The 23,462-nt window shown below is 40.6% G+C and overlaps 1 protein-coding gene and 1 non-coding gene across 2 annotated transcripts in view; one reads left to right on the top strand and one right to left on the bottom strand.

The window, feature by feature from the left end:
- Nucleotides 1-23,462, bottom strand: part of BAZ1B (bromodomain adjacent to zinc finger domain 1B) — an 88,966-nt gene that overhangs the window by 3,022 nt on the left and 62,482 nt on the right. The window contains exons 10-17 of the mRNA XM_053556192.1: nucleotides 21,751-21,856; nucleotides 20,493-20,591; nucleotides 18,677-18,854; nucleotides 18,101-18,283; nucleotides 7,792-7,939; nucleotides 6,114-6,261; nucleotides 3,550-3,662; nucleotides 568-713 (exon numbers count right to left, since the gene is read on the bottom strand). Of these exons, the coding sequence (XP_053412167.1) occupies nucleotides 568-713; nucleotides 3,550-3,662; nucleotides 6,114-6,261; nucleotides 7,792-7,939; nucleotides 18,101-18,283; nucleotides 18,677-18,854; nucleotides 20,493-20,591; nucleotides 21,751-21,856 (1,121 nt within the window). The remainder of the gene's footprint in view (nucleotides 1-567; nucleotides 714-3,549; nucleotides 3,663-6,113; nucleotides 6,262-7,791; nucleotides 7,940-18,100; nucleotides 18,284-18,676; nucleotides 18,855-20,492; nucleotides 20,592-21,750; nucleotides 21,857-23,462) is intronic.
- Nucleotides 1,322-1,456, top strand: LOC128562965 (small nucleolar RNA SNORA70). Its single transcript, XR_008373649.1, has one exon. It is a non-coding gene; the product is annotated as a small nucleolar RNA SNORA70 (small nucleolar RNA).

Here is a 23,462-nt window from a genome sequence, read left to right on the forward strand (position 1 = left end):
AACAGAAGCCTCTTTTAATGCTTCCTCATCTCCCCTAACCCCAATATCATGCCAAAACAAGTGCATTTTCAAAAGCTTCTTTTTTGGTTCTTTAAAGCTCAAGTGAGATCCAAAACAAAATTACATTGGTTAAGGAACGGGGGGGGGGGGAGGGGGGGGGAAGAGGGGGGGTTAGGAACATAATGTCCCTCCCTTAACAACTGTCAACCCAACAGTAAGTGAGGCTCCAACATTGCTGACATTCCCACAATGAAGACCCAGCCCTCTGAACCCACTGGAGACACATGGCTACTATTTTAAAATTCTTAATAAGTTACAGGCTGCCTTATTAGAGGCAGACAATGTTTGCAAGCTACATCGGGAGAATGCCGAACATAGCTGTTCTTGGAGAGCCTGCTGCCTCTGTCTGCCTACAAGCCTACCCATTTGCCTCAGCAGCCTCCCAAGTTAGGGAGGAGGAAAGAGGGGGAGGCTCCCACCTGTTGCCTGATGAATTCCTAATGCTGGGGTAGGGGGTGGGGAATAAGAAACAGAAAGGTTAGAGGGAGGCTGATAAATAATTCTTACCAGCTCATCGACCTCAGTGTCATCCACAGGTAATGCCTTTGGCCGAGATCTCCTGGTAGGATGTGGCTTCTTACTGGGTCGGCGGCCTGGCCTTGCTGTAGGAAGGATTATACTCTGCTTGGCCCGGAGGGTTTTTCGAGGTCTCACTGAAACAAAACATACACAACAGAGCAACTAAAGATCAAGGCAGGATCTTTGGAATGGGGGAAAGGGATGGGGAGAAAATTTGGACAAGGAAAGAAATGGCTTCCTTTGGTTATAAGATGTTCTTATTGTTTACCTCCTGCCCTACCTAACAGGATACTAGAAGGAAGCAATGGCAGATGAAAACGGGATACTTTTCATTAACTGCCAAAGATCTTTCAGAAGACCAGTTACTTAAGTACTTCTATCCTTTCTCCCCATCCTATACAGTTACTCCAGCAATGAGGCACTTGAAAGAAATCAATTATAAATTAATTCTGGAATAGAAGCCATTTGCTAACGGTTCAGCCTGGATTGCCTACATTTTCAGCCTGAGAGATTGTATATATTTACATATGAGATGAAATATGATTATAAAACAGACCCTGTTTCTTAATCCCTGGAGTTACTCACCATCATAATCTTTTCAGAGAAAAGTGAAGGGCCATTAACATTCCTCATTGAATCCTACTTAGGGCTAGCCCTATTCCTGCCTTCTTCTATTTCCGAAAACCATAAATACTAGCCCTTTCATGAGGCTGGCCCACAATCCCCAAAAAGAGAACAAGACCTGCAACTAATTAAGCCAACCACTCTCCTTTCCTCAGGGGGACCTGGTGTGCAATGGCTGCAAACAGTAGCCTCCTTGGTAGTCTATGCAGCCTATTGCTTATGTGGGTTGCTCTAAGGGACCTTGAAGACATTCCTTTCCGACACATGTTCGTCTGTTAGACCTTGTGCTGTCCCCAATATGGTGCCTTTGGAAAGCCTCAAGGCACTGTAGCCAGGGTTCACATTGGCCAAGTCATCATGTCCATCTGTACCAAACTACAGAACAAGGAACATATGACTAAGGCCCTGTGCTGGACCAAGTTCAAGTTTCCTGGCCACCAGAAGATTCACATCTCTAAGAAGTGAGGCTTTACCAAGTTTAATGCAGATAAATTTGAAGACATGGTAGCTGAGCAGTGGCTCATCCCAGAAGGCTGTGCTGGGTCAAATAAATCCCCAATCCTGGCCCCCTAGACATGTGGTAGATCCTGCACTTATAGGGACTCCACTGTGCTGCCCCCTCATTTGAGCCTACCAATAAGTCCTGCTTCCTGTCAAAAAAAAAGGAATACAAAGACTACTTATGTCTCAGGTTTACAATAGGTGCTCAATGCCTAGCGAACCAACATTCCTCCAAGAGCGACGCTCCATAAGGATTACCTCAAGGCTTCTCCACCACCATTCCCTGCCAATATCCTGGACATTGGGGAGATAACAGATCTATCAGTACAGAGAGGCAGTGATACAAAGAATCAATAAATGATGCTTTATACCCTATTTCTGAATTATGATAACTTTGTTGGCTATATGGGGGTCACTAGCTCAAAACTAGGTTATTATGAAAGGGAAAGAAGCTGATGCTCAGGTGCCAGTAGGCCCTTGAGTTGAACTAGGGAACTACATCTTTGGTGGTGTGAAAGGTGGAAGAGACTAAGGACACTGAAGTAGCAAACATTTCCTAGATCCTTTTGGCAGACAGAGGCCCTTAAAACGTAGCGAACAAACGATTCCTTCAAAAGAAAGCAACAGTGTGTAAGCAGAAAGCAATCACTAGCTTGAAAATAAACAGAATTAACACAGTGCTAATATTCAGAATAGGTCCCAGACAAATGTGCACCCAGTTCATGACACTGGCCAACAAAGGATGGTCTCCTGGATTGTAAGACTAAGGGGTCAGTTGTTCACTTATCCTGGGATGCCTGAAAAATTGTGTCTAGTGAACAAAGAAAAGGAGCCCTATGAGAATGGGAGTGATTAAAGTGTCAAAAATCATACCCCAAGAATATGGAGGAGGAAAATGGGAGGGAGGCCCTTAAGATTTGGCAGCTTCACTGGAGTAAGAGATTGGTCATACCAGACATCCTCTCTCTCCTTTAAAAGATTCAGAAGGTCTATGGTCCTAGAAACTATATTATCTCTTCAAAAGCTTACTGAAATCTTGATGTGTCTTCTGTTTTCTTTTTTTTGTGTGTGTGGTTTTTGGCCGGGGCTGGGTTTGAACCCGCCATCTCCGGCATATGGGACCGGCGCCCTACTCCTGGAGCCACAGGCGCCGCCTATCTTCTGTTTTCTAACATACAAAGAAAAGTATATTTTGGGCTAGAGGACCTTAGCCATGAAAATGACAAGACATGAGAAAATCAGAGTCAATATGGTGAGCATAAATGATGATGACTTTTTTTCTGACTGTAATTTAGTGAGAACTGATTTGAACCATTCTATCATGCTTACACTTAAGCCATGGAAAAACCAGTCTCCTCTTTTCAATAGCCAAGTTAGAGCCCTGCACACTACAGGAAGGAGAAAAATCACTTTAACACAAAAGCGAGTGAACCCAACCCCTCTCCCAACTCTTTGAAAGTAACACTATGCCAAAGGCCAGAGGAACTAACTGTCAGGAGATGGCAATAGGCCTAGATCTTCCTTACCTATCATCCCAATATATTAACGGTTTCAGAACCAGCACCATTATTATAAACATACTTGGGACCTGAATTCTATATAACTAACTCTTACAGAAATTAAGTCTGTCATAGGTTGATATTCATGAGATCAAGCCATCTTCCCTCCCACCAGACAGGAGGGAAGTTAAAATCAATAGCATCTTGACATCTCATTTAAACACACAGCCACAAATTAAGAAAAAGGAAGACAGCAAGATAGCCACAGTACTTACTGCCAATCTAAGCCTTTCCAACCATGTTGGAAGATTGTAAGGTTAAATACAAAGACAAACAGAATACTTACATCGCAAACCAGCTACTTCATAATCTTCCTCCTCCTCTTCTTCTTCCTCCTCTTCTTCTGAATCACTTTCATCATCTTCACTGTCTTCAGAGGCAGACTCTTCAGTATAATTCCTGTGAGGAGAAAGAAAAAAAAAAAAAATCAAATAGGGAACATAGTTCTAACCCAAAGTGATCTAAGAAGAGCTGAAGTCCCAAAGGGATCCCAGCAACCTTTTTTTCTTCACATACTAGATAATTTTATGATAAGGGAATGGAATCTGAATCTAAGCCAGGAAAGTTTTTCACAAAATGAAAAACTAAGCTTCAACAGCATGCCTCCCTTTTACCAAGCCTCAAAAGGTTCAGACAAGATACCAATGGCAACAGAAATCAAGATCAAAATGCAACCCTACCCCTTCACACACAAAACAGCGCAAAACACTATTACTTTTTGTCTCACAAAAAGAACCAGATAATATAACATTTCAGATACTGAAACTGTCCCCAACTCTGGGGTAGACTGGAAGGATAAACAGAGCCCAGACAGGTGTTACTCCACCTTGATGGCCCCCTTCCAGGAGCTGAAACAGCTTGCAGACGACTGTAACATCAAAGCAATGGTAATCCCAGCTCAGAACAGCTGGTCCAAAGCCCCGCCATTTCAGAGCAACATGCCTCATCTCTTTAAGTATAGCTGGAATGGGTGAGAAGTAACCCAGTTATACTGTTAAGGTGGGGTCAGGATCAAACAGCTCTGTCCTTTTAAAAGAGAGATCAAGCCAGAGTGCCTATAAGCTGCCCTTTTACAACCTCAAATTTCAATGTGGAAAGCAACAGCATTAACTTGACAAATATTAGGTGTCTTCTCTTTACAAGGGCCTGTGTTTGGCCTTATTGAGATTCAAGTAAAGAACAAAGCACCACTTCTACTCTCAGGGCATTAATAATCTCATGGGAGATAGTAGTGTATAAAACTAACCATAAAGACAAGATGTATGAGCAAAATAGTATTTCAGAAGTATTCAAAAGCTCAGCTGGAACACAGAGGAGAACAATTAATGCTAAGGATATAAAGACTTTTCCAAACAGCAGTGAAATTTTAGCAAGGTCAAAGGCAATTTACCCAATTGGGAGTTTTGGGCAAAGAGAAAATTCTCAGCTGGGAAGATAGCACAAGAGACAAGGATGAATGATACAACCTGTAACAAGCACACAAACGCAGCAAACAAGGCCTATGAAAACCTAGGCTAGTATTGTATAAGAGTCTCGAAAGTTAGCCTAGGGAATTCAAATTTTATTGTATAGGCAACAGGAAGATTAGGATTTTTTTTTTTTAATTTTTATTAAAGAGATGGGGTCTTGCTCTGTTGCCCAGGCTGGAGCCTAGAGGTGTAATAGTAGCTCACTACAACCTCAAATTTTTGAGCTCAAAGTGATCCTCTAGCCTCAGCCTTCTGAATAGCTGGGACTACAGGCACATACCATACATGGCTAATTAAAATAAATTTTTTTTGTAGGGACAGGGTCTCTATGCTGCCCAGGCTAGTCTCAACCAATCCTCCCACTTTGCTGGGGTCACAGGCATGAGCCAAGGTGCCTGGCCAGACTGAAAAGTAAGCAGATCCTTGCCTTATACACATTATTCTGATATCACCACAATAGCTAGACAGATAACAAGGGAAAAGGTAAGACTTAAGGAAGAGTTGGGACATGGTGGAAGAAGCCTAGGTGAAAGATGCAGGAGTGACAAACGACAGTAGGGACCATGAAGAATGCAGAGGAGAGCGAATCATTATGTATCTGGGCACTGGACTGGTATCAGACAAATTAATAAATATGTAGAATGAGAAAGGAGAAGTTCATGTCCAAGTTGACACTAAAGCTCTAATCATGATAGGGAAGGAAAACAGGTATGAGTAAAGAAGGCAAAGTGTTTGAAGATTTTTAGCAGTGGGTGGTTGTAGAAGTAATCATATAGACATAGGAAGTGGCTAATGTAGAGGCAAAAGGTAGAGGGAGATATGATATTACTTGAGATGATATGGTCAAGAAGACAGAAAATGTGGCTGGCAGTGAAAACTAGAAATGTCAACATTAAGCTAAAATTAGATAAAAGTCCATTGAGCTCCTATTGAAGTATCATAAATGATAAAGTTCTGTACCCAAAAGATTAATTTAAAGCACCTAAGAATAAGACCAGGCACAGTGGCTCACACCTATAATCCTAGCATTCTCAAAGCTGAGGCAGGTGAACTGCTTAAGCTTAGGAGTTTGAGGCCAGCCTAAGCAAGGGCAAGACTCTATCTCTCAAACTAGCTGGGCATTGTGGCAGGCGCCTATAGTCCCAGCAACTCAGGAGTCTGAGGCAAGAGGATCTCTTGAGCTCATGAGTTTGAGGTTGCTGTGAGCTATGACACTACAGCACTCTACAAAGGGCGAAGAAGATTCTGTCTCAAAAAAAGAAAAAACAAGAACAAAACAAAAAACCAAAAAACACTTTATAAGTGTATCAGTTTAAATAACTGAAACTTAACTGTAACAGCTATTATTTGTTCACTTATTTTTAAAGGAAAAAATTCTCACCTGCCACGAGAGTTACGCCTGGCAGTAGCAGGCTGGCAAGCTGGGCACTGCCACTCACCATCTGGTACTTCATAGAGGGCCGGCCTCAGACAAAACAGGTGGAAGGCTTTATTACACTCATCACACAAGATCAATTTGTCATCCTCACCTGCAAAGAGAAAAACTTGTGTACCATTGCTGGGAACACAGCAACAGTCAATGAGCTATAAGAAAGCTGCTCATCCTTAACCAATGCCACAGAACACATGTTCTACCTACTTCAGTTTTTGTAAAAAATGTAGTTATTTTCTGAAATAAATACAATAAACTATACAGATAACTTAGAAATCAGGTCTCCTAAGTTAGATCCCAAAATCTACTCAGGGCTAGGACAGGACAATTAGCATTTACTGAAAGGCAGCAAAAACCAAGTGACAATAGGAAATTTTGCTCCTTGTCTCTGACCCCCCTCCCCACTTCAAATCATGTCTCATACAGTTCCCTAAGTCATTTGGTTTCCAAATACACTGCATCAACTTAACATATTTAACTCCCCTCTCTAACCTTCATTCTGTATCAGTTTTATGGCAGTTCAATGATTTTATAGGGACCTTTTCATTCCTAAAAATTAAACCCGAACCTAACTCATAAAATAACATTAGCCAGAAGTCAATCACTTCATGTTTTAGCCATGAAGTTCTTTTTGTGTGCACAAAATTTGAGAAATCTCAGCATTTAGCACTCCTAACTTCTTTAGGACTCAGTGCTAAAATAACCACACCTGCCCATTCTTCAAAATATATAAAGACTTGGAACCACCTATCTTACTAAAGTTCTAAGACAACAATGATTTAAAAAAAAAAAAAAAAAAAAAATTTTTTTTTTTTTTTTTTTTGAGACAGAGTCTCAAGCTGTCACCCTGGGTAAAGCGTGGCATTAGCTGTGGCATCACAACTCACAGCAACTTCCAACTCTTGGGCCTAAGCCATTCTCTTGCCTTAGCCTCCCAAGTAGCTGGGAATACAGGTGCCTGCCACAATGCCCGGCTAGTTTTTGTTTGCAGTTGTTTGTCATTGTTGCTTAGAAGACCCAGACTGGGTTCGAACCTGCCACCCTAGGTGTATGTGGCTGGAGCCCTTGCTGACTGAGCTATGGGCCCCTCCGAAGATTTACAAATTATTTTTTTTATTTTTTTAGGGACAGAGTCTCTGCTGTGGCGTCACAGGTCACAGCAACCACCAACTCCTGGGCTTGGGCAATTCTCTTGCCTCAGCCTCCAGAGTAGCTGGGACCACAGGCGCCTGCCATAACGCCCGGCTATTGTTGTTACCGTTTAGCTAGGGCTGGGTTCGAACCCACCACCCTTGGTATATGGGGCTGGTGCCCTACCCACTGAGCCACAGGCACCACCCAAGATTTAAAAGTTTTAATTAGCTAATTTTGTTATCTGTAGAAAATGCGAAGGTTGAGAAGATCAACTGCTTTTACTTTAGACTCTAAATTGAAGAATTAAAGGCCTGCTCTGATTTGTTGGCATGTAATACCAAAAACTTTATAGACCTTCAGGAGAAAGTAAAATCTATCCCACCACACTTAAAATCTGTGTAATTAGTACTCTTTTAGGGTAGAAATGAGTATCTTGGGAATGGAATTCCTGGTTTCTAATATACTCAGATTAGCAAATTTCATCTAAATATACCTTTCTTTCGACAAACTTTGCATCTAGCATTTTCTGCTGACATATCCCACTTGATACAAGCATCCAGCATCCCAAGTAGAACATGCATCCTAGAAAAAGTTTGAGCTTCACGGATTGCTGTCTTCCATTTTTCCAGTGCAGATGCAACCTAAACACAGACCAAACAAAAACATCACTACAATGATCTCAAAGACACACAGAAAAGACCAGGAATAGGGAAAGATAAGAGAAAATTGAGGGCAGTTGCCTCTTAAAACTTCATTAGTAACCCATTTATCTTACAGAAAAAAAAAATTAAGTATCAAACAGGTTAAAAAAACTTGCCAAAGATTACACAAAGATTAAAGGGAAGGAGGGAGGAATGACTAAGGACAGGTCTCTTCTAGTGAAATTTACATAAAGATATAGTATCATTTAAAAGTAGAAACATTTGTGTGCAGTAAATGGCTAGATTGCAACAATTTCATGTAGCTAATCAAACTTTATTAACAAGATTATCCATTATGTACTAATTCCTGCTAAAACCCCAAGTTACAAGGCCTAGAAATGGTATATTTTATCTATAAAAGCATTCTACAATGCTTAAAATTATTAAGTACTTAATGTACAACATTCCTCTTGATTTTATCACCAACTTCAAACTAAAGCAAATTTTTTTTTTCTTTTCAGTTTTTGGCTGGGGCTGGATTTGAACCTGCTACCTCCGGTATATGGGGCTGGCACCCTACTCCTTTGAGCCACAGGCGCTGCCCAGTAAAGCAAAATTTTTAAAGTTAGATGACTATGCTGGATAATTACTCTCAGCATAACCTAAACTGCCTCTTCCCATCATCAGTAAATGCGAATTGCCAGGCTCAGTGGCTCACCCCTGTAATCCTAGCATTCTGGGAAGCTGAGGTGGATGGGTTGCTTGAGCTTATGATTTCAAAACCAGCCTGAGCAAGAGCTAGACCCCATCTCTAAAAATAGCCAGGCACTGTGGCTGGCACCTGTAGTCACAGCTACTCAGGAGGCTGAAGCAAGAGAATCACTTGAGTCCAGAAAGTTTGAGGTTGTTGTGAGCTATGACACCATAGCGTCATAGGAATACCAGGTGGGAATACCACCTGCCAGCACTCAACAGAAGGCAACAAATTGAGACTCTGTCTCAAAAAAAAGAAAAAGAAAATTAATTTAAAATTAGTCCAAACAAAACACAGAATGGGGGGAGGGGGACAATTAGGAATTTCAGTGATAAACATGCTCCCTCTCCCCTATAAAATATATATTCTAAGGAGAAACAGAAATGTCTTTTTTTTTTTTGAGACAGAGCCTCAAGCTGTCGCCCTGGTAGAGTTCCGTAGCATTACAGCTCACAGCAACCTCCAACTCCTGGGCTTAAGCTATTCTCTTGCCTCAGTCGCCCAAGTAGTTGGGAATACAGACACCTGCCACAACACCCAGCTATTGTCAGTTGTAGCTGTCATTGTTTGGCAGGCCTGGGCTGGATTCAAACCCGCCAGCTCTGGTGTATGTGGCTGGTACCTTAGTTGCTTGAGTCACAGCTGCGAGCCAGAAATGTCATTTCAAGCTAATTCATTTGTATGACTTTTGCTAATCAAAAGGTGATTTTTTCCCCCAATGTTTTCAAAGCATTTGTAACTTAAACAATTAGGTTATCTATGTAAACAATTAGGTTTCTATGTCTGGTCTCAGCCAGACAGCTGAAAGACCGGGTTTTATTAGGATCATCAATAATGTAGAAGTCCCATTGCTTTAATCAGTCATGATTAAAACTAAATTAAGTTAGCAAAAGACCAGCTTGGATACTTTTACAACTCTACTAGCTCTAGCTAACTATAATTAACTCCACAACACTACCAATCCAATACCACAGCTGGATTTCACTTCCCTTCCCTAGGCAAAGAGGTCTATTTGAAATCATTTCTTCTCTAAAGAAAAAGCCATCCTGCAAGGCCATATTTTAATAGAGCTGACAAAGGACAAAGATAGATGACCTAGCTCTGACCTCGCTCCACATTACTGTGTAGAGTTTGGGGTGGGGGCTTGAAGAGAAACAACAAAGACTGTCTTTTTCCTATAAAAATAGGTAATCACGGTAAAGTAATACAGAAACAAAAAGTCCATATTTGAGAAGATGGCTGAGTGGGGAACCTGTGGCCTTGCGAGGGCCTTTGGATACTTGAATGTGGTCTTTTGACTAAATCCAAATTTTACAGAACAAATTCTTTCAATAAAGGCATTTGTTCTGTGAAGTTTGGATTCAGTCGAGGAGTCACACTTAAGGATGTAGAGGGTCACATGTGGCCTTGAGGCTTAAGGTCTCCCAACCTTGTAAGCAAAAACTGACAAGTTCCTTACTCCAACCTCTGCAGCAGATATTTCAACATGTGCTTTGAAAAACAGAACAATGTCCTGCCTTCCTTCTCCAGAGCTGCAAGGTAAGATCTGAGGTCCACAATCACAGTTGCTTTGTTGTCTTCTCCCCTGATATAACGGAGAGCTGAACATAAGCACTACAGAATCTTTTAATGAAAGAATAACAAAGACCAGGGACAGGGGCTCACACCTATAAATCTAGCACTTTGGGAGGCTGAGATGGGAATATCACTTGACAGCAGGAGTCTGAAACCAGTCTGAGCTCAAGAGAGACCCCCATCTTGAGAAGAAAAGAGGGAGGAGAAAGGGAGAAGAGGAAAGGGAGAGAAAAAAGAGGAGAGAAAAGAGGAGAGGAGAGGAGCTAGGAAAAATTAGCTGGGCACTGGTGACAAAGCCTGTAGTTCTAGAAACTCAGGAAGCTAAGGTAGATAGACTTTTTTTTTGAAACATAGTCTCGCTATGTTGCCCTTGGTAGAGTACCGTGGCATCACAGCTCACAGCAACCTCCAACTCTTGGGCTTAAGCAATTCTCTTGCCTCAGCCTCCCAAGTAGCTGGAACTACAGGTGCCAGCCACAACGCCTGGCTATTTTTTGGTTGCAGATGTCATTGTTGTTTAGCAGGCCAAGGCCAGGCATGAACCCAGCAGCTCCAGTGTATATGGCTGGCGCACCCTACTCATTGAGCTACAGGTGCTGGGCCCAAAAGGACTTCTTAAACCCAGAAATTTAAGGCTCCAATTGAGATATGATGATGCCACTGAACTTTAGCCCAGGCAACAGAGGAACACCCTGTTTCAAAAACTAAAAAATACCAACAACACCCCCTACCAAACCACCCAAATCTTTTCAATAAAACATAAATTTAAGAATGTTAGGTTAGGCTCAGCACCTGTACTCAGCGGTTAGGGCACCGGCCACATACACCGAGACAGGCAGGTTCAAACCCAGCCCAGGCCTGCTAAACAACAATGACAACTGCAACAAAAAAATAGCCGCGCATTGTGGCAGGCACCTGTAGTACCAGCTACTCGAGAGACTGAGGCAAGAGAATCACTTAAGCCCAAGAGTTTGAGGTTGCTGTGATCTATGACAGGCATCGCACTCTACCAAGGGCAACATAATAATACTCTGTCTCGGAAAAAAAGAATGTTATGTTAAAGAGTGCTTGAGTAGGTGTGGTGGCTCATGCTTATAATCCCGTACTTTGGGAGGGAGAGAAAGGAGGACTGCTAGAAGCCAGAAGTTCAAGACCAGGCCAGGCAACATAGGAAGACTCCATCTCTACAAAAATTTAAAGACTAGTTGGATGTGGTGGTACACACCTGCAATCCCAACTACATGAGAGGCTGAGGCGGAAAGATTTCTTGAACCCAGTGTTACACTGAGCTATGATCATGTCACTGCACTACAGTGTGGGCACCAGAACTAGACCTTGTCTCAAACAAAAAGACACCAAACAATAAAAAAGACAAATGCACTCTGGGAAGCTGAGGCAGGAGGATCACTTGAGCTTAGGAGTTTGAGACCAGCCTGAGCAAAAAGGGTGACCCCATTTCTACTAAAAATAAAAACTTAAGTCTGGTGTAGTGGTTCATGCCTGTAATCCCAGATCTCCAGGAGGCTGAGGCAGGCGGGATTGCTTAATTTTAGGCGTTTAAGACCAGCCTGAGGAAGAGCAAGACCCTGTCTCTACTAAAAATAGAAAAACTATCCAGGTGTTGCGGTGGGCACCTTTAGTCCCAGTTACTTGGGAGGCTGAGGCAAGAGGACCACTCAAACCCAGGAGTTTGAGGTTGCTATAAGCTATGCTGCCACACCCAGGTGACAGAGTGAGACTCTGCTGCCAAACAAATGAAACACTGGGACAGCTTATTGAGCACTGGCAAGGAATATCTACACACGGGCTTTGCTGTCCTCTAGTGGAATGTCAAATGTAGTGCACATAGCATTGAAGAAAATAGTCTCATCTGTATACAATAATGCTTTTTTACTTATTTCCTATGCATTTTAAAAACTAAGCACCCAATAGCTCATCTGGCCTTATTAAAAGTTTTTCCCCAAAACTTGAAGAGATCTTGGAAATAAGTTTATTTACTCTTAGTTTTGTTTTGCTTTTTTAAAAATATATTTTAAATGGTACCATACACAATGATCTTTTGTGACTGGCTGCTTTCACTGACCACATTTCTAAGTTCATTCACAAACCATGCAACAATACCGTCCACAAACCATTTTGTTGCTGAACAATATTTCACCAAATAGATATTTCACGTTTTGTTTTTCCATTCAGCAGCTGAGGGACATCTGGTTTGTTTCCATATTTTGATATTGAGAATAATGTTGCTATGAACATTTGTGTAACATTTTTATTAGTTTGCTTGGGAAGAAAGTTTGCCTGAGGTCTCAAAGCAATTCAGGGCCACATCTCCAGCCCTAATCCAGCACTCTTAGTATTATACATACTGGATAATCATTAAGACCCTGTTGTATCCACTGAGTTATCCACCTAAACTAGCCTAGACCCCAATCAGCTTCTAGTTGTGAAAGCAAAAACATTAGACACTCAAGATTTGAGAGAATATCCTGGTCTCCTCTCACTGCACAAAACTCCAAACAGCCCAATACGTTAAAAAACAAAAACAAAATAAAATAATTTACCATACTCAAGTGTTTTTAAATATAGACAAACAACTGCAAGGTAAAAGTTTCACATTCAACACTGGTAGCCTCCTGCAAAAACCCCAGGTCCTGCAGTGCTGGTGAGTCCAGGTACACTATATTCTGGTGGAAGATACAAATTCTCTAGCACACAGTGTTTATATTCAAGTTAGTCCCTAGTTAAAAGCAGATATAACAGAATCCCGGGGAAAGCCAGTGTATGTGATAATCACCACTAAATTTTATTTTATTTTTTTTGAGACAGAGCCTCAAGCTATCACTCTGGTTAGAGTGCTGTGTCATCACAGCTCACAGCAACCTCCAACTCCTGGGCTTAAGCAATTCTCTTGCCTCAGCCTCCCAAGTAGCTGAGACTACAGGTGCCCACCACAACGCCTGACTATTTTTTGGTTGTAGTTGTCACTGTTGTTTGGCGGGCCCGGGCTGGATTCGAACCCGCCAGCTCTAGTGTATGTGGCTGGTGCCTTAGCTGCTTGAGCTATAAGCGGTGCCTGCCGAGCCACCCTAATTTCTTTACTTAACACTAGAGAGGCAATTATCATATGTTAGTGATAAAATGAGGCTCAATCTTTTGCAAAAGATCATTCAAATGGAAAAAAGGTACAAAGATGGTTTCACTTATAAATTGGTACAAAAGCCAGAACCAGTATTAGTATTCAGATAAACCCATCCTAAGTTGAAAATACCCTAAGACATGATGGGGTGAGTAAGGAGTGGTGGTACTGTTAAGCCACATTCTAAGTCAAGGAGCAACTGTAATCAGGTTGTCAGGACAAATGCAACCAAAGTAAACAGAGTCAAATAGAACCCAAGATTTTGCCAAATATACATAGTTTTTATTCTATTCAAGAAAACAAAATAAGCATTAAATACCTGAAATCATCCACTATTACAAAAAAAAAAGGATTTAAGAGACAAGCTATTTTTATAAATAAGTAAACTGAAGCCCAGATTAGAGACTGATAGAAGATCATGCAGCAGCCTAGCGCCAATTGCAAAAACCCTGGCCTTTGCTAAGTGGAAACATTCAAAGCAAGGGCAGTGGAAAATTTCAAAGCTGTGTAAAGCTGACCTCTGGTAGGAAACTACAGGGCATAATGCCATTTTAATGCAGAACATTGTTGAACTACTTTTAGGCAACCTAATTGATTTTCCAAGAAACCCCTTCATGCTTTCCATTTATGTACTATGTGTCTGGATCTACAAAGTGCTCATATTTTCCTCTCCAACTAAGCTAAGAACAAGTCTCATCTGACAAGCTAAAAGGCAGTTACTTCACTATGAGATTCAGTACTCAAAGGGAGGTTAATGAGAATCCTAGAAAGACTAGTTAGTTGTATTTTTTTTTTTTTTTGCAGTTTTTTGGGTTGGGTTTAAACCCACCACCTCCGGCATATGGGGCCGGCACCCTACTCCTTTGAGCCACAGGTGCCGCCCGAAAAGCCTCTTTTGTATAGTACTTGAATTAAAATAAAACTCATGAAGTATTTAACAAGACTAAAAATTACGCCCAGTGAAGAGAGATTTAACAAAGGAGACCAGTTAACCAGCTAATATCTTAGACATCATTTAGGTTCTAAACCTACTTGTAATATAGCCACTTAAAAGAAATGCAGAGGGAAGTGAGAACTAAATCCCAGTAAGATAATGATTTATGTGTGAAGTCTCTGAGCATAAATCACAAATTAAACCTTTATCTAAACTGAATTTTCATTCTCTGCCCTCTTACCCAAATGATCCTGGTGTCAGGAAGAAACGTAGGGGGAATGTGACAACTCTGTACAAATATTTGAAGAACTTCAGAAAGGAGCATAGACTCATTCTATGTTCTGACAAGAACTAGGTGTTACTGACAAAGAGGCCAGTTTCAGTTTTATCTGAAAAGGTTTCTATATTGACCTTCCAAATCCTTAGTAATTCTACAAAACCCAGCTTCCATGTTATCTCCTCTGGAAAGGTTTCTCTATTTTGCCCTAGGTATCCCTCACAGATGAGACTAAATACTTCTCTTTCTCATCAGTATTTGTGATACTACTGTAACCATCCCTTGCCTGTCTTTCACATTCAAATTGAATTCCTAGAAGGCAAGGGCTTCAAGGTTTTACTCATCTCTATGAAACTTCCAGACTTAGCAAGCCTTTACCAGGAAGGAAGGAGGGAGGGAGAGAGGGAGTCTAAAATTAGAGACAATGGCTACGTGTGGTGGCTCACACCTATAATTCCAGCACTTTGGGAGGCTGAGGTGGGAGGAATACTTGACACCAGGGAATTTGAGATCAGCCTGGGCAACATAGCAAGACCATCTCTACTAAAAAAAAATTCCCCCAGACAAATGAGCCAGGCATGGTGGCGCAGGCCTAGTCCACTATTTGGGAGGCTGAGCCAAGAGGATTGCTTCAGCCCTAGAGTTTGAGATTGTAGTAAGCCAATGATGCCACTGCACTCCGGCCGGGGATAAAGACTGGGGGGCATGAGCTGATGAATTAATAAATAAAATGTGGTACATATGGTATAATAAGAAATATATTTTGTCTTGGTCCTCTAAAACTCTGGGAATTTCCAGATAGGAGTGTCTTTTGTTATTCAAAAGAATCCTTCAGGATCACACTGGAGTTTATTGAGATGACTCAGAGTGGAGACCTAAGACAGCCTCAGGATTGGAGACTGGTCAACAGAAATATAAAGTGATTAGAGGGCTAGTATTTTCAGCTCTACTTACAAGCTCCTGAAAGGAGAAAGGGAGAAACCTGGGGAGTAAGTTCTCTTAAAATACTTGAACACTAAAATTTCATGAATTTCCAGGTTGGTGAACATGCCCAGAAGCTGGGAAGGTAAAGTGTTCAGGCAAGGGTCCTCAAACTATGGCCCGCAGGCCATATGAGGCGGTGTGATTGTATTTGTTCCCGTTTTGCTTTTTTACTTCAAAATAAGATATGTGCAGTGTGCATAGGAATTTGTTCATAGTTTTTTTTTAAACTATAGTCCGGCCCTACAACGGTGTGAGGGACAGTGAACTGGCCCCCTGTTTAAAAAGTTTGAGGACCTCTGAGGTAGAGTATGAAAGCTCTGTACGTCCCCACCCCATGCATCTCTTCCATCTGGCTGTTCTTTACAGAGGTGTCCAACCTTTTTTCTTTTTTGCTGCACCTTAGAAGAGTTGTCTTGAGCTGCACGTTAAATATACAAAAGCTGATGAGCAAAAGAAAAGGGGGAGGGATCAGTTCGTGCATAATTTTCGTGATATCCGACACCATACATAAGCAAAACAATCCTCAAATAATCTGCATGCAGTCCATGGGCCCCAAGTTGGACACCTCTCCATGTTTTCCTGAGTTCTGTGAGGCATTCTAGCAAATTACCAAAACTAAGGAAAGGCTCATGAGAACTCTCAGTTTACAACTCATGATAGTCTGTTGAGACTGAGCCCTTTAACTTGTGGGAACTGACACAAACTCCTACTGGACTGTGTCAGAATTAAATTGAACTGTAGAACTAACTGATAACTTCAAAGAAAAATCAAGAATTGGTTAGTGCAAAAAAAACTCATCTGGTGTCAGAAGTATTGTGTGAGAAACTATTTTCTTTTAACACAATGAAATACTACTCCAGCATATACTGTGAATGAACCTTAAAGTGAAATAAACCAGTCTTTAAAGGATACGTTGTAAGATTCCATTTACATCAAGTATCTAGAGTAGCTGAATTCTTTCCAGGGGACAGAGGAAGAAGGAAACAGGGAGTTAAAGAATTTAATAAGGCAGAGCACAGTGGCTCCTGCCTATAATACTAGCACTGTAGGAGGCCGAGGTGCATGTACTGCTTGAGCTCAGGAGTTTGAGACCGGCCTGAGCAAGAGTAAGACACCATCTCTACTAAAAATGGAAAAACTGGGCAGCACCTGTGGCTCAAAGGAGTAGGGCACCGGCCCTCTATACTGGAGGTGGCAGGTTCAAACCCGGGCCCGGCCAAAAACTGCAAAAAAAAAAAAAAAAAAGAAAGAAAGAAAGAAAGAAATTTACAAGTTAATAAGAAACAGGAGAATCACTTGAGCCTAGCAGTTCGAGGGTGCTGTGAGCTATGACGATGCTATGGCACTCTACCCAGAGCATCAGAGTGAGACTCTGTCTCAAAAAAAGAGAAGGGGAAAAAAAAAGAGTTTAATGGGCAGTTTCAGTTTGGGAAAATAAAAGGAAAACAGTTTTGGAGATGGGTGGTGGTGATGGCTGCAAAATAATGTTAATACCCTGTTTCCCCGAAAATAAGATATCCTCCGAAAATAAGATCTACTTATAGGAAAGATAAGACATCCCCTGAAAATAAGACCTAGCACATCTTTGGGAGCAATACTTAATATAAGACACTGTCTTATTTTTGGGGAAATAGGGTATATACTTCATGCTACAAAACGGCACACATAAAAATGGTAAGTTGTATGCTATGCATTATTTTACCACAATTAAAAAAATGTTTATCAAAGCAGTAGGATTGCTTGAGCTCTTGCCCAGCATGAGCAAGAGCAAGACCCATTTCTGCTAAAAATAGAAAAATTAGCTGGGCTCAGTTGTGCATGGTTGTAGTCCCAGCTACTGGGGAGGCTAAGGCAAAAGGATTGCTTGAGCCCAGGAGTTTAAGGTTGCAGTTAACTATCATAACACCACAGCACTCCAGCTGGAATGGCAGAGTTGAGACTCTGTCTCAAAAAAACTATTCTTAAACCATCATCATGTTTTTCAAAAAAGAGAACCAACCTCAGGCTGGGTGCACTGGCTCACGCCTGTAATCCTAGTACTCTGGGAGGCCAAGACAGGTGGACTGCCTGAGCTCACGTGTTCAAGACCAGAGCCAGACCCCCATCTCTAAAAATAGCCAGGTGTTGTTGTGGGTGCCTGCAGTCCCAGCTACTTGGGAGGCTGAGGCAAGAGGATCACTTGAGCCCAAGAATTTGAGGTTGCGATGAGCTATGACCCCATGACACTCTACCAAGGATGACAAAGTAAGACTCTTATCTCCAAAAAAAGAGAGAACCAACATCTTTTAAGGGCAGGGAGGGCATACCCGCGCTCATCATCATCCACAATCCTAGAGGCTAGACTTCATAGACCAGTTTGAAAACCATAAATTTAGTGGAAAAGAGTGTTGAAAAATGGAACACTGGCTCAGGACACAGTGCCTACAATAGCTAAAAGGCACAGGGTTAGACAATTTTTAAACCAAATCAAGCTCATCTACACATATTCAGTAACTGAATACCTTTGCTTCCTCTGCCATTTTTTTCTCTTCATCCACTTCCTCAGTTTTTGCTGAATCTTCACTCTGCAGTTTTCTTCTCTTTTGCTTGGGAGCCATGAAGCCTTGAAGAAATTTCTTTATGACACTGGCCTGAAGGGCAATCACACACTCACCAAAATCCTTCAGTTTCTCTAATGAAATAACCTACAGGGAATAATTTTAAAATTAGGTTGAAAGAAAGCTAAGATAAAGGTGAAAAAAGTCCATCTTCAACTAAATTAAATCAACCTATACTCAAATATCAAAAAAGCCATGTAACACTGTGTTCCTGAGTTCACTGGATACATTTAAAAGTATTTGATTACTTCCATTTCCCCACTAAAGAAAAAGGTTTTGAGCCAACTTTTTGGTTTTCTGGATACCAGCAAAAGATAGCAGAGAAAATATAAATATATATGGACATAAGTAATTTTGGTTCCATATACATCTTTCAAGATACCCAAACATGATTTGAGAAGTCATAACAGTGTCCAGGAACAACTCCAAATTAAGTTTTTTCATCAGTAACAGCTTTGAAAGGTTTTCTTATATTCTTACCCGGGCTTCAAATTCTGATGTTTCTTCTACATATCCAAGCCCTCCTTTTTGTAACCTCGTTGCAACTTCAATGAGATCACTACGAAGAAAGTTTAAGAGCTCCTGGTTGCCATCACAGGATTTTAGACCCAAATTGGGCTTCCGAGCCAGATGAATAGAGTGAATAATGTCCTGATACCTACGTGGAGGTAAAGGAAAGGGACAATAAAGGAATTTTTAAGTTGTTCTTTAAATTTCAATTACTTGAATGACAAAAACTTCTTAGATCTTTTTCATCTCTCCTTTGTGTTTTTAATAGTCTTATCAGAGATGTTTCCTGCACAAAATTTCTAATTTCTCTTTTTATTTGAGACAGTCTCAAGCTGTCACCTGGGTAGAGTGCCATGGCAACATCATAGCTCACGGCAACCTCCAACTCTTGGCTCAAGTGATCCTCTTGCCTCAGTTTTTCTTTTATTTTTAGTAGAGATGGCGGTCTCAATCTGGTTCAGGTTGGTCTCAAACCTGTGAGCTCAAGCAATCCACGCGCCTTGGCCTCCCAGATTGCTAAGATTACAGGAGTGAGTCACGGTGCCTGGCCTAATTTCTCATTCTTGATTCATTCTAAAACTACATTAATTTTCTTCTGTATTTGATTAATTCTAGTATCTGAAGTATACTGCTTTTCCTAGCACTCATTCGTGGTGAGTGCTGGCTTGTAATTTTGTGATTTTTTCCACCATAAGTTTATTGAAATTTTATCCGTGTCTCGGCACCTGTAGAACAGTGCTTATGGTGCCAGCTGCATACACCGAAGTTGGCAGGTTCAAACCTGGCCCAGGCCAGCTAAGCAACAATGACAACTGCAACAAAAAAAATAGCCGGGCATTGTGGTAGACGCCTGTAGTCCCAGCTACCTGGGAGGCTGAGGCAAGAGAATTGCTTGAACTCAAGAGCTTGAGGTTGCTGTGAGCTGTGACACCACAGCACTCTACCAAGGGTGACATAGTGAGACTCTGACTCAATTAAAAAAAAAAAAAAAAAATTCTGTCTTAAGTAGGCCAAAAGTGGTTGGCCTACCATCACAACTATTTAATTCTAATCACCACAAAAAAGAAACACTAGGCTCGGCGCCTGTGGCTCAAGTGGCTAAGGCACCAGCCACATACACCCGAGCTGGCAGGTTTGAATCCAGCCCAGGCCCACCAAACAACGATGGCTGCAACCAAAAAATTGCCGGGTGTTGTGGCAGGCGCCTGTAGTCCCAGCTGCTTGGGAGGCAGAGGCTGGAGAATCGCTTGAGCCCAGGAGTTGGAGGTTGCTGTGAGCTGTGATGCCACAGCACTCTACCAGGGCGACAGCTTCAGGCTCTTGTCTCAAAAGAAACACTAATCCATATTATAACTCTATGAACTGGCCTATTCCACATGTTTCATGTAAATTGAATCATACGACACGTGGCCTTTTATGTCTAGTTTCTTTCACGTAACATGTTTTCTAGATTCATCTACTTTAAAGTACACAACAATACTTCATTCCTTTTTCTGGCTAAATAATATTCCATCGTTTGGATATATCACGTTTTGTTTATCCATCAATTACAGGCATTTATGTTGTTTCCATTTTGGCTATGCTGAATACTGACAGAACATTTCTGAACACCAACCTACTAAGCAACATGAATGTAAAATGGTTATAAACATTTAAAATATTTTACTTCAATAGATAACTGCAAAAAGAAAAACAAAAACAAAAAGAAAGAAAACCTCAGATATTTATATCTACTGCAGAATAGAAACAAGATGTAAGGAGTGAGGAACAAGATGGAAATCTTTACCTTTTTTCTAGTCTCTCTTTAAGCTGACTTTCTCTTATTCCCTGAGGGTGAAGACAATTTAGCAATTCGTCCAGTTCCTTTTGACTGTCACATAAAAACCTGGAGGGGGAAAAACAGACTTGATAACTCTGGAAAAAAAATCAAAACCAAACACTAGTTTGGGATCTAAGGGATCTAAGTAAGGGATCTAAGGTTCCCAGCAGGAGTTGGGAAAACAAAATTCCAGATCTGTTCAGTCTAACTAATATCTAAAACATTAATAAATAATTTACTTTTCCATGAGGCCTGATGTTAACTTTATCCTAGGACACTGGGGCCAATGTCTCTCTCTCTTTTTTTTAGAGACAGAGTCTCACTTTATTGCCCTCGGTAGAGTGCTGTGGTATTACAGCCCACAGCAACCTCTAACTTCTGGGCTTGGGTGATTCTCTTGCCTCAGCCTCCCGAGTAGCTGGGACTACAGGCGCCCGCCACAACGCCCAGCTATTTTTTGTTGCAGTTTGGCTGGGGCCAGGTTTGAACCTGCCACCCTCGGCATATGGGACTGGCACCCTACCCACTGAGCCACAGGCACCGCCCAAGGGTCCAACGTCTCTTACTAAAATAAAAAATGAAACAAATTTTATAAAGTTAATTGGCACATCTGTCCCTACACCTTTGAAGAGTAAACCTACACCCCAAATTAAGATGAAATGTCATTAAGCCAAAGGTAATCACAGAATGCAGTTAATATAATTCCAAGTAGAAGGAATCCTCTCAAAACCCAGCTCCCTGCTAAAAAGCAGAATTGCGAACAAAAGGCTAATGGCTATGTAGTCTTTATTTAATAAAATTAATTTTTATTTAATAAAATGTAATTCTGTACTTAATAAAATTTAAATTTATATATTTATATATAAACTATAAATTATTAAATTACTAATAAGTAAAAAATCAAGGAAAATCCTAAATACTTCCATTCCCAAACAGATTCAAAAGCATTTATATTGCTATCTAAGATCTATCATATAATATATAAAGTTATATTGCAGAAGGAAAAAAAAAATTCCAAACATTACAAAAACAAGTACCTTCTTAACAACAAGATCAGGTTTGCTAAAGCAAAGAGTTTTGATATCCAAAATACCACAGTCATATAAAATGCCCTTAACAGATTAACTCACTGGTATTAATAGATAATTAACTCATTACATTAAGTATTTTCTTACTTATCATTAAAAGGGTAAAGAAAGAGCAACCAGATGAATGCTCACATTACCATAGGTTCTGTCCTTGTTTAGGTATGGTAGTTTCTACAGCAATTTCTGTTGCTGGTCCAAGATGCATGTTTATGCTTGCATTTTTGCCTAAGTTTGCTTTTTTACCTAAGAAAAAGTTAGATATTAGGTTGACTATAATAAATACCCAATTGCTAGTTTCAACCCTTTGCAGTACCTAGTGCAACCTCAACAATAACACAGAGGCCTCCCATGAAATATATTTACATATATAATATATGCTATTTTCTCTTAAATATCAAACTAGATGGGTACAGAAGCACATGCCTATAGTACCAGCTACTCAGAAGGCTGAGGAGGAAGAAACAAGTAAGCCTAAGAGTTTGAGGACAGGCTGGTCAATATAGTGAGATCTCATCTCTAGAAAAGAGAATATCTTAAACACAGCATGTACACTTGCAAGTTTAAGAGTACCATTACTTAGAATGAAGAGGAATGAGTAAATAACTTTCTCTGAAAGAGAATAAAGAATTTACTTCTTTTACATGATGTTAAGAGCAAAGGCACCTATGAAGCAGTGATAAGTAGAATATATAATCTAATACAGACTTGTCCTTGGAGGCTTCCAATGTCAAATAACACAATTAACTTTTTTGTACTTCAATTTCTATATACTAATACATGACCTTAATATAGATATATCTTAAGCAAATTTATCAAAGCCTATTGCAGGGCATCACACAATATTTAAGGCCTTACCTAATACAACAATTAGTTCTTTCCTTTCCCCTGCTCTCTCTCCTGAAACCTGCAGCATCTTCTCTGCAGTAATAACACATAGCCTAGTTTAGTCTTTTCAGCTGGGAAATGTTAAAGAGACACTGCCATTCTGGAACTAGAAAACATGGAATTAACACCCACCAGAATGCTCCACAAGTGAAGGGATTTGGATGCTCAATCTTTTCTTGGTGTAGCCCTAATTTCCAAGGACTGCTGATAGTTTTTTATTTATTATAAAATAACAGTCCCTCATCCCACTGAAATCTCTCTAAAGATCGTGACCCTAATTACCGCTCTCAAACCTAACTGCCTCATCTCAGTATTTGTAAATGTCTGCCAAAACTAGATTTTTCTCCTATAATCTACACTCAATACAATTCAACATGAAAACACCTTAAATTTGAAGTTTTGGGTTGTATTTTAAAACCTAATAGTTTTCTTATTTAGCAATTTTGTGAGTTTCAAGTTTGGGTTAGGAATTTCTCTAAAACGAAAAACCACATTTAAAAAAAATGATTTCTCAAAGAAACATAATAATCTAATGTTAAAGGAACAATTTTATTAGATTATATAAGCAGAGGTGGAAGTTAGTTTGTGGATCATCTAACCCAGTGATGTTGCACAGGGAGCTTCCCAGAAGACATTTAGGAATATCTAGAGACAAGTATGGTTTTTATTACTAGTATCTAAAGGGTAGAGGTCTGGGGTCCTCCTAAATACCCTATATACATGGGACAGTTCCCATTATAAACACCCAAGATGTCACTAACACTAAAGTTGATAAAACATGGTCCAATCCAAGCATTTTTTGTTTTACATTTTATTTATTTATTCATCTATCTATTTATTTATTTAGACAGAGTCTCACTTTGTTGCCTTCAGTTGTGTGCCGTGGCGTCATCGCTCACAGCAGTCTCAAACTCCTAGGCTCAAGGGATCCTCTTGCCTTAGCCTCTGGAGTAGCTGGGACTAT

Source organism: Nycticebus coucang, chromosome 12 (assembly GCF_027406575.1).
Source record: "Nycticebus coucang isolate mNycCou1 chromosome 12, mNycCou1.pri, whole genome shotgun sequence".
Classification (NCBI taxonomy): domain Eukaryota; kingdom Metazoa; phylum Chordata; class Mammalia; order Primates; family Lorisidae; genus Nycticebus; species Nycticebus coucang.